Source organism: Glandiceps talaboti, chromosome 5, assembly GCF_964340395.1.
Source record: "Glandiceps talaboti chromosome 5, keGlaTala1.1, whole genome shotgun sequence".
Taxonomy (NCBI): domain Eukaryota; kingdom Metazoa; phylum Hemichordata; class Enteropneusta; family Spengelidae; genus Glandiceps; species Glandiceps talaboti.
In genome coordinates, this window is record NC_135553.1 from 24,383,997 (window position 1) to 24,399,136 (window position 15,140).

The 15,140-nt window shown below is 33.9% G+C and overlaps 1 protein-coding gene across 1 annotated transcript in view; it reads left to right on the forward strand.

Annotated features, from left to right (window-relative positions):
• The window catches only part of LOC144434968 (uncharacterized), a 40,085-nt gene that overhangs the window by 22,911 nt on the left and 2,034 nt on the right, over nucleotides 1–15,140 (forward strand). The window contains exons 2-6 of the mRNA XM_078123498.1: nucleotides 7,717–7,922; nucleotides 8,606–8,713; nucleotides 14,135–14,223; nucleotides 14,520–14,668; nucleotides 14,847–14,960. Of these exons, the coding sequence (XP_077979624.1) occupies nucleotides 7,717–7,922; nucleotides 8,606–8,713; nucleotides 14,135–14,223; nucleotides 14,520–14,668; nucleotides 14,847–14,960 (666 nt within the window). The remainder of the gene's footprint in view (nucleotides 1–7,716; nucleotides 7,923–8,605; nucleotides 8,714–14,134; nucleotides 14,224–14,519; nucleotides 14,669–14,846; nucleotides 14,961–15,140) is intronic.

The window sequence follows — 15,140 nt, forward strand, 5'->3', positions numbered from 1 at the left end:
TTTAGTAACCATTGAATTACAAAATTTTGCAAAAATGATGATAACAGATCCTTCCCCAGAAGTCCAAACCTTGGGAAGGGGAAAACTAGACACCCCCACATACGGTATATATCTACATGCCCATTAGATTGAATTTTAATACTTCTTGGTGTAGTCATTCAAAGGTGTCCTTTCAAAGAGCAAAATGTTTACGTCACGTCAGTGGTGCAAGTTTCCCTACTAAGATAGCCAAGTTGCCAGGGTAACAAGTTTGAAATGCCAAATGTTCCTCAAATTAAATATCATATTTTATCAGATGACAAAGTGATATTTATGTGGTGGGATACAGAACAATGATTTGAATGTCATGGGTACATGTATGAATTGATAAATATGCACAACTAAAGTAAATTATGATGACATTTTAATGAAATGTTGTTATACCTACAGTCTCATGTATTCTAGGAAAAAGTGGGGGTAAAGATATCTTCAGATTCAAACCCAACAGAATATTCTCTAGACTAGCTCTGTACATGTATATGCAGCATCATGCATTAACAATAACACATTCAAATGTATCACCATTACATGAATGTAATAGTAATACAGTCACAAGGTTAATCGGGCAATATGAAATTTTTATATATTTTGTAAGAATTTTGTCTTTGCCACTTTTGTCATCCTCACTGTCATCTAGTATTTAGCCTTAGACCACTTATGAAGTATGGTTTGTAAGTTACAGTAAAGTATACCTTAATTGTCAATCTGTAGTCTAGAACATGTTAATGATGACAGAACATGTTAATGATGACAGTCTTATCGAAAGGGTGAATGTCTTTCTCATTGTATCATTTCATATATTGTATCATATCACATCACATTGGATTGCATCATATCACATCATATTGCAAACTATGTGTATGTGAATGTCATTTCATAACAGGTCACGCAACACACGAAGCGCACTGCATATAGCAAGCTATGCTCTTTTTTTTTTTTCATAATTTCCCTTTGAACTCCTGGAGATAGGCATATGATAAATCAGTTATTAGCCGATATCACCTCTTCATTCATTGTATCACCATTTGTGCAGTTTCTGTAACGGAAATTGCACTCACGGTGATACGACGAACGAAGAGGCGATATTGGGTAATAACCTTATAGTATCACATTGTATTGTATTGTATTGTATTGTATTGTATTGTATTGTATTGTATTGTATTGTATTGTATTGTATTGTAATTGCATTGTTTTGTATTGTATTGTACTTGCATCACATTGTATTGCATTGTATTGTATTGTATTGTACTTGCATTGCATTGCATTGTATTGTATTGTACTTGCATCGCATTGTATTGCATTGCATTGTATTGTATTGTATTTTATTGTATTGTATTGTATTGTATTGTATTGTATTGTATTGTATTGTATTGTATTGTATTGTACGTTGTATTTTATCATTTTACATTGTCTGTAGTGTCCGCAACCAGCAATTTATCAGATATGTCGTTGTAGTCCTCTTTAGGGATATGTTACTTTATAGCGAAATATTTTGGCAGTTAATCATGTTCATAATTCACAGTTCATAGAGTACATTAATTTACACAGGATGTATGATTTGTGAGTTTTTGCTGTCATATTTGTGAGGATACGTTATTTAAAAGTCATCGTAAAACCATAAATTGGCAAGAGGATATGTTTCATTGTTAATTACAAGCTGTAAATTTGAAATAATAAAAGTATCACATTTACACCAAACAAGACACGAACCATTTGTTCTTTCAATGATTTATATATTTTTGACACCAATAGGCATAACTTTACATCAGTTGTATAAAGTTATGAAATGTTTTTATCATAAATTTCTCTGTTTTTCATTGATAGTTTAAAGTCTGTAATTTATAAAACTAGATGTTGAAAGTAAGATTTTATAGACTGTGTTTACCAGTTTTTCTACATCGGCTGTGGAAATTTATGAAATGCTTTTTACCATAATTTTGGGATGTTCTTCCTTTATCAGATAAAAGTTTATTAACTTTAAAAGTAAAAATAGATAAATTTATGTCCCAAATAATTAAGTATTTGTTGACTCCTTTTTGATTTGTTTTTAGTGATAGATACAAGCTATCGATAATAAATAACATAACATAATATGAGCGTGCTTTGAAAAGGAATGCTACTCCAAGAAATAGAGGTATTTTAATAAACTTTGAGTTCTGGAGAATAATTTCATGATTTCAAATCACATATTTTGCACAATTGCCAACAAACACCAAATTGAAACTGTATTATTTCACCTACTGTTCTCACACTGGCCCACTTTTGCATCATGTGACTTTAATATCAGACATACATATTTATTAGATGCACACTGAATATTCATGACTCCTAAGTGCTTATTACTTGAAGGTATATAGTCCTGAATATTCAGTGTGCAACTAATAAATATGAACGTCTGCTAAGTACCATAAGTACATTAGTGGACTAGTGTGAGAATAACAGAGTTTCAATTTGGTGTTTCTTGGCAATCATGCAAAATTTGTGTGATATGAAATCATGAAATGACTTTCCAGAACCGAAAGTTTATCAAAATATATTTCCTGGGCTGTTATTCCCCTTTAAAAACACTTTACATTTGACTTTGTCAAAGTCTACAGACTCTTATCTGATGCCAACTACGTACATCATGTGATATTTACTCACTCACCCACCAAATACATGCATGGAAGTGTCTTCCGTGTACAAATTTAGGATCTTCGTTCATTACATTTACTATCTTAAAAGGTGTATCCATTTATTTGTTCTATGAAATGGTTTTCTTTCTTACTTTGCTGTATGTGTTCTTTTTTAAGTGCCATCAAGGGAGTTGTGGCTGTCCAGACTTGCACTTGGTGAATAGAACACAGCTGATACTTTCACTTTTAGGGTAGACTAGATAAGACAACATTTGTACTTCAGCCTTCACAAGTAGACATACAGATAGATGTCATTGAATCAAATTATAAATACTACTATATACTACGAATACATTGGGATTTTATCTGTTGCGTGTCTTTTCAATTTTTGTGTGATATTTGATGTCACTGTCACATATCATCACCCTCATCCTGAAACAATTACATTGATGATTCAAAATTCCAGATTTAACCTGATACCCTATATTTAGGGTGTAATTACATAGCATTACAGAAACCAAGTCATTAAAGCCTGATACCCTATACATAGGGTGTACATTTTTTGTAATTACATAGTGTTACAAAAACCAAGTCATTAAAATAAAACGATTAATTGGATAAGCATCACTTTCAGGAAAATCACTGTTTTCAGAATGATATTAACAAAATCATGGTATTTGATTCATTGAAATAATATTTTGATCGATCATGTTGTGGATGAATTTAATGTACATCAACTAGTGTGCACATTGTATGGCTGTGAATTATGTGCAAAATTTTGATCTTTTGCAAAAAATTGACAAATCAATATTCAAATCAATCCACTATGTCAATACAATGTATTATGATATTTTAAAGTGGCCATATGGATGAGGATTGGGTACATGTTACAGTGACTCAATCATGTATTTATTTTTATAAAACAATTTTATCATGGGTTCCAACTTGAAAAATCAATATGAAAACATACAATGTAGACTGAGTCTGTGTTTGTAACTCAGTACATTGCAAAAAGCTAAAGAATGTGTAAAAGTTTATTATCGTACATACAATAACACATTAACTAGTCTTTTGCCAATCACTGAGTTACAAACAAGGACTTAGCATGTGTTGTTTCACGTTGAATTTTCAAGTAGGAGGCCATGATAAAATTGTTTCACAAACTAACCAAAATAAATATGCAATCATCATCCGTTGAATGGCCACTTTAACATTACTGGTATATTTATTTCAATCCTCAAATGTTTTAATCCCACAGTCATAATGGATTACCGCCATCTTAAGTTGAGATGTAAGGATTACTTGTACATAAGAATATTGTTATCAGAAATGACTTTTTCGATAGCTCTGCCACACAACTGTTTTTTTAATAAACCTAAATAATTAATCCTAATATGACATTGGCCTTTAAAAACAACCAGACGGTATATTTGTATCTTTGCATACTCCCCAACAGAATTACCTTCAGGTTCGCCCCTCAAATACCACTCACGATGTGGACAGAATCTTTCAAGTTTTGTGATATAATATCTCCCTTCAAAGTAAACTTGTAGGCAACCAAGCACCTCCCAAGATAAAATAGATAAAGTAATCCAAGGGCAGAGATAAGTTAAAGAAAGCCTGCCAACCCATAATATAGCACAAGACAGCAGTGAAGCAGATCAGATGATCAGATCACTTCTTTTAGTGTCTTATCGCTTTGGAGTCACTTACATGCCAGAAGATATTTTAAATGTTAACAGTTCATAACTTTGTCACCATACATGTAAGAAATATCCAAATTATTTCCACCGTATATCATTTCAAAACTACATGATGTACACACTTTATGATTTTTTAATCATATTGTTAATCCACAAATTTCAAAAACTCATGATTATGATCTTTCATAATATGCCTGCATGGAAACCTGATTAACAATAAAAAAAATTTGTATTAAATATTGCATTTTTTATGAGCAGTTTGCTGCAATAGCAATATGTAGTCCACAGACGTCAGACTATCTTGAACAACTTCTGTTTCTGCTGTTGACTGGGTAATACATTTCAATACCAAATATGTCAACAGATGACACAAAGAGATATAACATACAGCGAAAGCATAATATTTATTATTGCTGATATGATGGATATCATTTCTTGTTCACTGTTGTGATAATAATAACGAGTACATACATATACATTATCAATCATATTATATTTCATCATCAATGCTATGGTTCAGTTTCTGTGTCAATAATACAGATATTTATCTTGCTCAGCAACTAAACTTGTGGTCATATCATCACTAGTTACCATAGCAACCATCTTATCATCTAACTTATGACCTACAAGAAATGATAATTACATGACTGATTTCAACATGAAAAAAAGTAGTGTGATGAAGTATGTCCAAATGAGAAATTTCATGTAGTTTCTTGAGAAAAATATGTTCATACAATAAAAGCAGTACTCAGTTTCTATAGAATGGAATGTGTAAAGATGAATAGTACAATAGTTATAGCCACATTGTTTTAGTCTAACATTATAGGAGATATAAATTGTATTAAATTTTGCTATTTGCACATGATATAATTTTATAGTCAGTTGTTCAGACTTGCTCAAGTTTCTGTACTTTTCACTTTTTATTTGAATAAATTAAACAATTGCAAATCGTCGGTGAACACCTACGCCTATGGAAAAGTACTAATAAGAGAAATAAAAAAACAGATGAGTACATTTTCCTTGCTAAACTTAAGATAAATAACAAACTCAAAATATTTTGAGACTTGAAAAATAGAAAATCTCCCAAGGGCTTTGTACCAGTCTATCAGTTGTAGTAAAACAGCTTTTTGGTGTGCTATGAAGAGAATATGACATATATGTATATGTATTCAGATTTGATAAATCAAATACTTGAAATGTGTTAGTGAAGATTTGTGACACAGCCTAGAGTGTTGATTCTTACAAAGCTACCCACTACATCAGTAGTTTATGTCACCCCTCCCCCTTCTTCCCCAGTATTAATTGTTACAGTACATGTACATGTAGTTTTAAGTCACTCTCAAAGGAGTTGCTATCAATTGGTTGTAATATAAGCATTCCCTGAACCACACATTTTCACTGCAAAAGTGTCATCTGGATAAAGATATACAGAGCAGTTATTGTAGTGTATTGTATGGATGTGTGTCCTAACATCTGTAAAGTGCTGGAGCTTACCTCAGAAATCCTATTACATGGAATCATCTGTTTTTATAAGCGGATGAATATGTACAACATTATTAGGGAGATTTTGACAAATTGGATGGTATTTGTAGTAACCATGGATTTAGACTGTAAGATACGTCGTGACGTTTCGCCCTCACCGGCCTCCTCTCACAGTGTTAGGGGTTGGCCGATGGTTGAGGGCGCACCGTCATGGCGTACCTTACAGACTACCATGGATTAGAACCATTAGTTTTAGCAAGTTATTGACTTATAGTCGCCATGCCAACATGGTATCTTCACAATCATTAATAAAGACATCTTAAGATTCTATGAAGGATAGCACTAGACTAGTTATTGACAGTAAATCTCTAACTTTGTGTGTCCATTAAAATGGAATAAGTTGTCCACAAGGAGTATCTTCAGCTTGGATTATCCAGCTGTGTCCCAATGCCAGTAGTAAGTCAAATGTGTCTGATGTACTCTCTAATTGCTCCTTAACATGATATGGTAATGATTTCTCAATATCAAAAATAGCAATTTCAAAATACTACTACTGCTGAGCTGCTGCTGCTGCTGCTGCTGCTACTACTACTACTACTACTACTACTACTACTACTACTACTACTACTACTACTACTACTACTACTACTACTACTACTACTACTACTACTACTACTACTTCTGCTATACTACTACTACTACTACTACTACTACTACTACTGCTACTACTACTACTACTACTACTACTACTACTACTACTACTACTACTACTACTACTTCTGCTATACTACTACTACTACTACTACTACTACTACTACTACTACTACTACCACCACCACCACTACTACTACTACTACCACTACCACTACTACCACCACCACCACTACTACTACTACTACCACTACCACTACTACCCCACCACCACTACTACTACTACCACTACCACTACTACCACCACCACCACCACTACTACTACTACCACTACCACTACTACCCCACCACCACTACTACTACTACTACTACCACTACCAATACTACCACCACCACCACCACTACTACTACTACTACCACTACCACTACTACCCCACCACCACTACTACTACTACTACCACTACTACCACCACCACTACTACTACCACTACCACTACTACCACCACCACCACTACTACTACTACTACCACTACCACTACTACCCCACCACCACCACTACTACTACTACTACTACTACTACCACCACCACCACCACCACTACTACTACTACTACCACCACCACTACTACTGCTACTACCACTACCACCACCACTACTACTACTACTACTACGACTACTACCACCACCACCACCACCACCACCACCACCACAACTACCACTACTAGAAGTGATGGTTTCAGAATATCAATAGTACAACATGTAGGCTTTTTGAAATACCGACTTTGGTGGCTTCAATATAACAAGTGCAAAAATAGCTCTTTTTTAGCAGATGAAAAAGTATTTAAGACATCAAAAGTAGTGATTTCAAAACATTTAACTTTTTTGTTTCATAATGCCTGAGCTTGAAGTGACAGTCTCAAGCTGAGGCTGTTGATGTTATGAATGATGATGAACACCTGAAGTTCCTATGATGAGCTCAGTTACTTTATTGAACAATTACATGCAATTGAACTCATGAAATTTACTGAAAACTCAGATATTCAGATTAATGTTTGTCACAGAACTATTAAATCATGATATAATTCCAATTGGAATTTCAAAGTCTTTTATTTCCTTAAGGAACTCGTATGGAGAGAGTTGTCCACCACACACATACATTGCGTATGAGACTTCTGCAGGCATTTGTGTTATTGTTAATACCAATGTATCTTTTTGTTGTTATTTCAGGTGCAATTACCAGAAACCCAGATCCGGCAGCTCTGTCAGATATCTAGACAGTTATTCCTTGACCAGCCTATGTTGATTGAGCTGGAGTCACCAGTTAATATTGTAGGTGATATACATGGACAGTATGATGATCTATTACGGCATTTTGAACAATGTGGATATCCTCCTGCAGCAAACTATCTATTGTTGGGAGACTATGTAGACAGGTAGCTACACCCATTTTTTTTATGTCTTTTTACTTTCTCATTTTCTCATAGATAACAAATTACAAGAACAGATTAGAACTCTGTTTGCAAATATGAATCAACAATGATAAATCTAATGGACTAAACTTGATGCAAAATTATAATATGTCATCATTGCTGTCTTGATACAAACCCAAAACCTTGTCAGGTTTATTAAGGAGAATTTTGAATATTACATCATGAAAGATCTCACCTTTGCTGAGGCTTGCTTGCATAATTGAGTAGGTAATTTGCATAATTCAACATAGTTATGTTAATTAACAGTTCATGTCACATTGTTTATGCATGTAAAAGAATCAAATTTTGTTCCAAAGATTTCACCTTTGTTGTTTGCTAGAATAACAAAATTGCATAATTGAGAAGATAATTTGCATAAATAAAGTATATAGACAAAGGTCTTGTATTTATTTTAAGCAAACTATCGTAATACTATTATGATGAAGATTCATCTGTGCTGATTAATAGTTAAAAAGTAAATTAAAACTTTGCACTGCACCAAAATTCTTGGATAAATTCTGAAGAAGACTTGAGGACTCAGGTTGAAAGATAAGCTAGGCAAAGTTTTAGCGAAGTTTTAATTTATTTGTAACTATAGTACCGTTATGCTAATGTAATTTATTTTATATTTTTATCAATTTGTACAGAGGTAAGAGAAGCCTGGAGACAATATGTCTTGTTCTAGCGTACAAAATAAAGTATCCTAACAACTTCTTCCTTCTTCGTGGCAACCATGAATGTGCCAGCATCAATAGGTAAGTCTGTGTTGATATAGATTCAAGGTGCATTTACCCTTTATTATCATACGATTGTTTTGATGTACTTTGCAATCTCTAGTCTATACAACACATTTGAATACATATGAAAGTCAAATTGCAGAGTTGACTTTCTGTAGTCAAGATGTCTTGAAACATTAGCAAAGCTTTGCTGTATGATTTATGTGAATTTACATCTTACACAACCGGAATACATTTTATTAAATACATATAAAGTCAAATTTCAGTGGAGCCTTTCTGTAGTCAAAATGACTTGAAACATATTAGTAGAAAAACTTTGCTTTATCATTTTACATAGACAGCCAAATTTGGTTCAATATTTTCTGGAAAGAACATGTTGGATAAAACATTGATTTAAATTTGAATATTTGATCATTCATATAGAAAGTGTAGTTTGAACAAACAAGTTAGTGTGGTAGTTGCTTTCCCCTTTGCCTTTTGCCCTTTGCCCTTTGCCCTTGATGACTTGTAACATGCATAAAGATACATATTGCCTCAAAGGCAGAATTGGGAAGTTATCCAGTCATTGTGGAAATCTGTAAACAAATGTTAAATTCTTAAAACAGATTAAGGAATGGAGAATACAGTAACCTTGTACAGTGTGCTTTCACCTCAGAAAAGAAAAGTCATGGTAACACATGAACGTCCTTTGTCAATAAGTTGCATGAGATAACCGAGCTTAATAGTGATGTTGATGTAACAAATCTTAAAAGTGAATTGAAAAACATTTATATCAATACAATTTGGATGCCAACGATTCAAAAAACTGACAACAACAAATTACGTACCTATAGCAAATTTTAAACAAATTATGAATTTGAATCATATCTTGAACAAGTAAATATTGTTTCTCACAGAATCAGCATAACTAGGCTCAGGATCTCAGCACATAATTTACCAATCGAAAGACTGCGTCATTTATGTAATTGACTATAGATAATGTATTTCTTACCATATTTCATGTCAAATAAAATATGCTATACTATACTATACCATATTTTGAGTATCTTAAGATTACATATTTATATTAGCATGTTTTGAAAAGTTATAATATTGGGGATGAGTTGGGAAAAAATAATGTCTTGTAGATGTATCTCACTTTTGCCTTGAGGAGTAGATCGACTCTAAAGAAATAATAACTGTATTTCATCCTGATTTGTATGTGTCTATGTTGACATAATCTTCCATTAGAGTCATTACATAACTTTGTGCTGTCCTTCCTCCAATAGGAAAGACAAACACAATTAATAACCTGTATTGATGCATCAACACAAACAGCCTATGGAATGTGTGATTTAAAAACTCAATAGTGTATGTCAATAGTGTATGTCACATTGTCAGAAGGAATTAGATAAATTGGATCAAGACTGGACATGATATTAAAAGAGTATTAATTTGTTCAGCTGTAGACTAATGTATATTGTGTTGCATCTTATCAAAGGATATTAATAAAAAAGAGCAAATACTCCAGGCTTCCTTATATGACAAAATTTGTATGGCTCCATAGAAGTGTAGCATATTAATATTTTCTAATATTTATTAGTCCCCAACAAGCGAAGCCCAGAGGGTCTGCTATGTTGGGTCCTGTTTGTTCTTCTGAGATAACAACTACATTCTGCGCATGTTCCCGGCAATGTGGGTACTCGGGGGTATTTGTACTTATGCTGGCAGTGTTTTCTGCTGCACTTTCACTCGCTACACTTGTGAAAGTACGGCCGCAGAGAACACTGCAAGTATCCTGTAAATACCCTGAGTATGCCACACTTGTATTGACATGTCATGGGGTTCTGTCATGGTATATAATATGAGCGAGCAGACACACCTTTCCATTACCTCCTTGTCAGCATTTTACTTTCTGTAAGACATAAAATGAATTTAACACTAATTTAGGTATGGGTGACCCTATTTCTTTTTGTTTCTCATTAGTTTTTCATAGCAACAACTATGGGTCGGTTGATTGATTGATTTAAAAAAAAAGAGAGTAAAAAAATCATCTTCTTCATGTTTCTCTGCCTCTCCTTTTCTTCCTCTCTATCTTTGTTTTATTGGACTCCTTGTAACAGGCCCATTCCAGCTTCTCTGCAATTGGCATTGCTTCTCCTGTAAAACTCTCCCCGTACTTGAATAACTTTTGTTTCTGTAACTCTGTTTGTGAACAAGCATTGCCGCCGCCACCATGAATGTAGACGATGTCAACTATCCAGATTCTTCCTTATATTATTCTTGCCAGAGAGTGCCACAAAATATTAGAGGTGGGCAAAAAAAAAGATATTTTTGATGTCGGAGCTGAAAATTTTGGTCTGTCGGGTAATGACATATGGTACTAGCTCTAGTAAAACACCATTTAATGTAGGGCTGTGTACTGTATAATGCTAGCTGTGTTGAACATTGTGGCACATGTCGATTTCAACTAAACCTGGCACAAATGTCTGAAGTTCAATATGTACATCACTTTATTCTGTGACTTTCACGATAGTTATGTGAATGGCCACTCTATTTGTCATAAAACTCCGATTAGTATGTTGAAATATTGGGGAGTATGTCTTTGAAGAAGACTTGTTAAACAAGTGTAGGCGTATACATTAAATATTACTACTAGTCCTGCTTGCATTATTTAACTTTTAGATCACTGACAGTACTTAGCAGAAACTCATTATGCCCAGTGTGCCCTCGAAGCCAATTTGCCACTGACGCACACAATTTCTAGTGACACACCAAAATTTGGAGTTCCCATTTCTCTTACTATGGTGTGACTCACAAGAAATGCTAGTTTTTTCTCCTTTTGAATCACAACAACAAAATTTGGCTATCATTTATAGAGGACACACTGATTATGCCCATGAATTGATTGAACATAGACTATATCATAGGTTGTCGCTATATTTTGTCATTAGTAGCTGAAAGTAAGTGAAAAAAAAAAACATGCATAAAATTGTGCATGTGACGGCTTCTTTCCAATTTCTGATCACATTTTAAAACAGGTTTTGGTAAACAACTTATGTATCCTCCCTCCCACACCCTCCCCTCCCCCTCCCCCTCCCCCCAAAAGCTGAAATTCCATTTAACATACTTAAACTTTTACAATATGGTTATTAGTAGTTTATGGAAACAGTCTATCATCTTGTTCTTTTGCATAATGAGCAGCTGATTTGCATAATGTATTCAGTTTCTTTACTATGTATATATTTTGTCTTATAATATGGTAGAGAGGGCGAGTCATTAAATTTGTATCTAGAGTAAATGTTGAATATGTTGAGGAAATAAACAATAAATGGAATAAAATAACAGAAAGGTCACCTTGAGAAAAAAAAATTGACAATTATTGATATGAAACGTGCAAAACAAAGACAGGAAATCACTCATCTTTCATCTTTAGATGAATAATTGCATTTTTATTTGATACTATGAGAGAAAAGTGACATCTTTGTAAATGATTACAGTGTGTGAAATTGACACAGCAATCAGTCTTAATCAATTCTACTGGGACTGGCAGGAAGGACATACAACTACCAACATCGAAGTATGAACAGAACAGTTATATTATAAACAGAAAGTAAACATGTCAACTAAATTGGATTAAATAACACTTGGCACAGCATGTTGGAAGTACAGAGACTTGTATAACATGCCATCATTTTTATAAAAACAGTTTTATGGCCACTTTACACTAGTTCAGGTCACAAACAAAAATCCAGTTCCCCTGGCACTTCAGGCATACATAAAGAGGGCATAAAACGCACGGGTCTTATCAAACCATGGTGTGTAATAAGAGTCTCTGTTGTTCCAACATGCTGTACAAAGTGACTAAGTGTTATTCATGTGTTTACTGTCCCTGTTTGTAACAGGTTCCGTTCATCAATGCTTCGATGTCAGCAGTTGCATGATTTGATTTACTGTATAGATTTCAACCATACACATTATCACATACCTAATATAACAATCAATTTCAAATCTTTATGTTGACTTTGCTTCATCATAAACACCCTGACATCAATAGACTAGATCAATAACTGACATTGATTGGTTGTCATGGTAACAGGGCTACAGGGAAATGGAATATTAATAACATCCTGTTATTCAGGAAGCCACATTGATATCTAATATCATGGGAGAAATATTAATTTTGTATTCCAATGAAGTCATATTTGACTATTTATAAAGGTAACAGTATAAACGTAAACCAAGTAGCCAAGGTGAAATCATTGAATTAAAAGTAACATACCGGTATATTGTTTATTCATCTTTAGACCACAGGCCAAAATGATAATTACATAATTTAAAGAAAAACAGAATACAGTATAACAGGTTGTAGAATGTTGTAGGAAGGTATAAACTTAACAAGCAATATCAAGAGTCCATATAAAATTGTTGTCTTAAATCCATAGCTTTATAAACAAATTTACTAAGATTCCTCAACACAGTTGTAGACTGTGTGTCAGCAAATTATAGAATTTAACACGGGTTGGAAAATGTCTGTAGAAATTTGGTAGGAGACACCTTAAATTTTGATGTAATGGACAGTGTCACACAAGTATGAAATGATATTCGTCTTCGATACCTTCTAAAAATATTTCACAAAGCCTATCCTTGATGTCAATGATTGGCCAATATGTGAGGGCACCTCATCATGGCATACCTCACTGACCTGTGAAAATGATTGGCCGAAATGTGAAGGCACCTCATCATGGCATACTTTGCCTACTATATTCCTGTACATTCTAGTGATCAGCATACCCAACTATTAAAAGCTTACCACAATGACAGACACTAGTTTGTTGTTAATTAACCTTTTAAAGCCTGATATATATAGGGTGTAATTAGATAGAGTTACAGAAAATAATATAGCAAGTGTCTGGACTGTTGACATCATCTACAGTCTAGTCATGGCAGTGGCAGCAGCATTGCTTGTTCAGAAACAGAGCATTTCTTTCCAAGAAGATGAACTTTAAACTTTGTTTAAAGTTGTGTTGAGAACATGCCAATTGTGTCGAGAAGCTGTCAAAGGGCTTGTTGCCAGGAATCCAATAAAAACAAGATAAAGAGGAGAAAAAGGAGATGCAGAGAAACATGATTTTTATTTTTTATTTTAAATCAACCAACTGACCCATAGTTGCCATGAAAATGCTAAGTAACGAGAAACAGTTTAATAGGATCACCCTATTAAACTTCATTTTGCAACAATTAGTACCGTGTACCCATTTCAGCTGTGATTTTGCAATACAATCATTAAAGTTTTGGCATCTTCATTTTACTTAGAAAAAAACCCCCATCAATCGCAGCCACTCCCATCCATGATTCAACTGTTCAATTTAGACTCATAGACTAACAATTGTTGTGTCTCACTTCACTTATCACTAGAGGGCGCCCTCTTCAGTATTAGAATCATTTTGTACCTTACAGGATATATGGGTTCTATGATGAATGTAAGAGGAGATATAATATCAAACTCTGGAAGACATTTACAGATTGTTTTAATTGTCTACCAATTGGTGAGTAACTAGTTATCAAGTGTTCCAAGTAAAATTAATTTTCTCCAAATATATTGACGTGGCTTTATTATCAGGATATCAGAATAGAACTAAAAGTTATGCTTTTATGACCAACTTTGATACTTTGGTGTAGGATATGAGAATAAGTGCCACAGTGAGACTTTGTAATTAGATGGTCACAACTCATACTACAACAAAACAGTCATTTGCAATTCTCTTGTCTTTGTTGAAAAGATCTTTATGTGCTTCGTAAGTCACTGATGTTGATGTTTGTTTGTTTTTTCACCCATAAATAGCTGCACTAGTTGAGGGCACCATTTTCTGTATGCATGGTGGTTTATCACCAGACTTAGAAGAACTGGACCAAGTTAGGGAAATTGACCGTCCCCTAGATGTACCAGATTCTGGACTTGTATGTGATCTGTTGTGGTCTGACCCAGATGAGGTAATGTCAACTCTACATCTAGTAGTCTTTTAAATAAAAAATCTCACTACTTTTTATTAACAAACTTTTATCCAGTCTGTTACATTTGCATATTAATTTAAATTGTGATGTTATCAAGAATAAAGAATAATGACTTTGTATGACTAATGTTTGATGTGTATATGTCATGTTTGATCAGGACATCACTGGATGGGGTGAGAATGACAGAGGTGTCTCCTATACCTTTGGTGGTGACATCATTAGAGCATTCCTAAAGAAACAAGACTGCAGTCTTATAGTTAGAGCACACCAGGTAAGAATGATATTCATTCTCATTTCATACACACACAGACACACATACACACACACACACACACACATACATATACATATGCAGACATACCATCCACACACACATACATGTACACATACATACATGCATGCATACATGCATACAGATAGACAGACAGACACCTACCCAAATACACACACA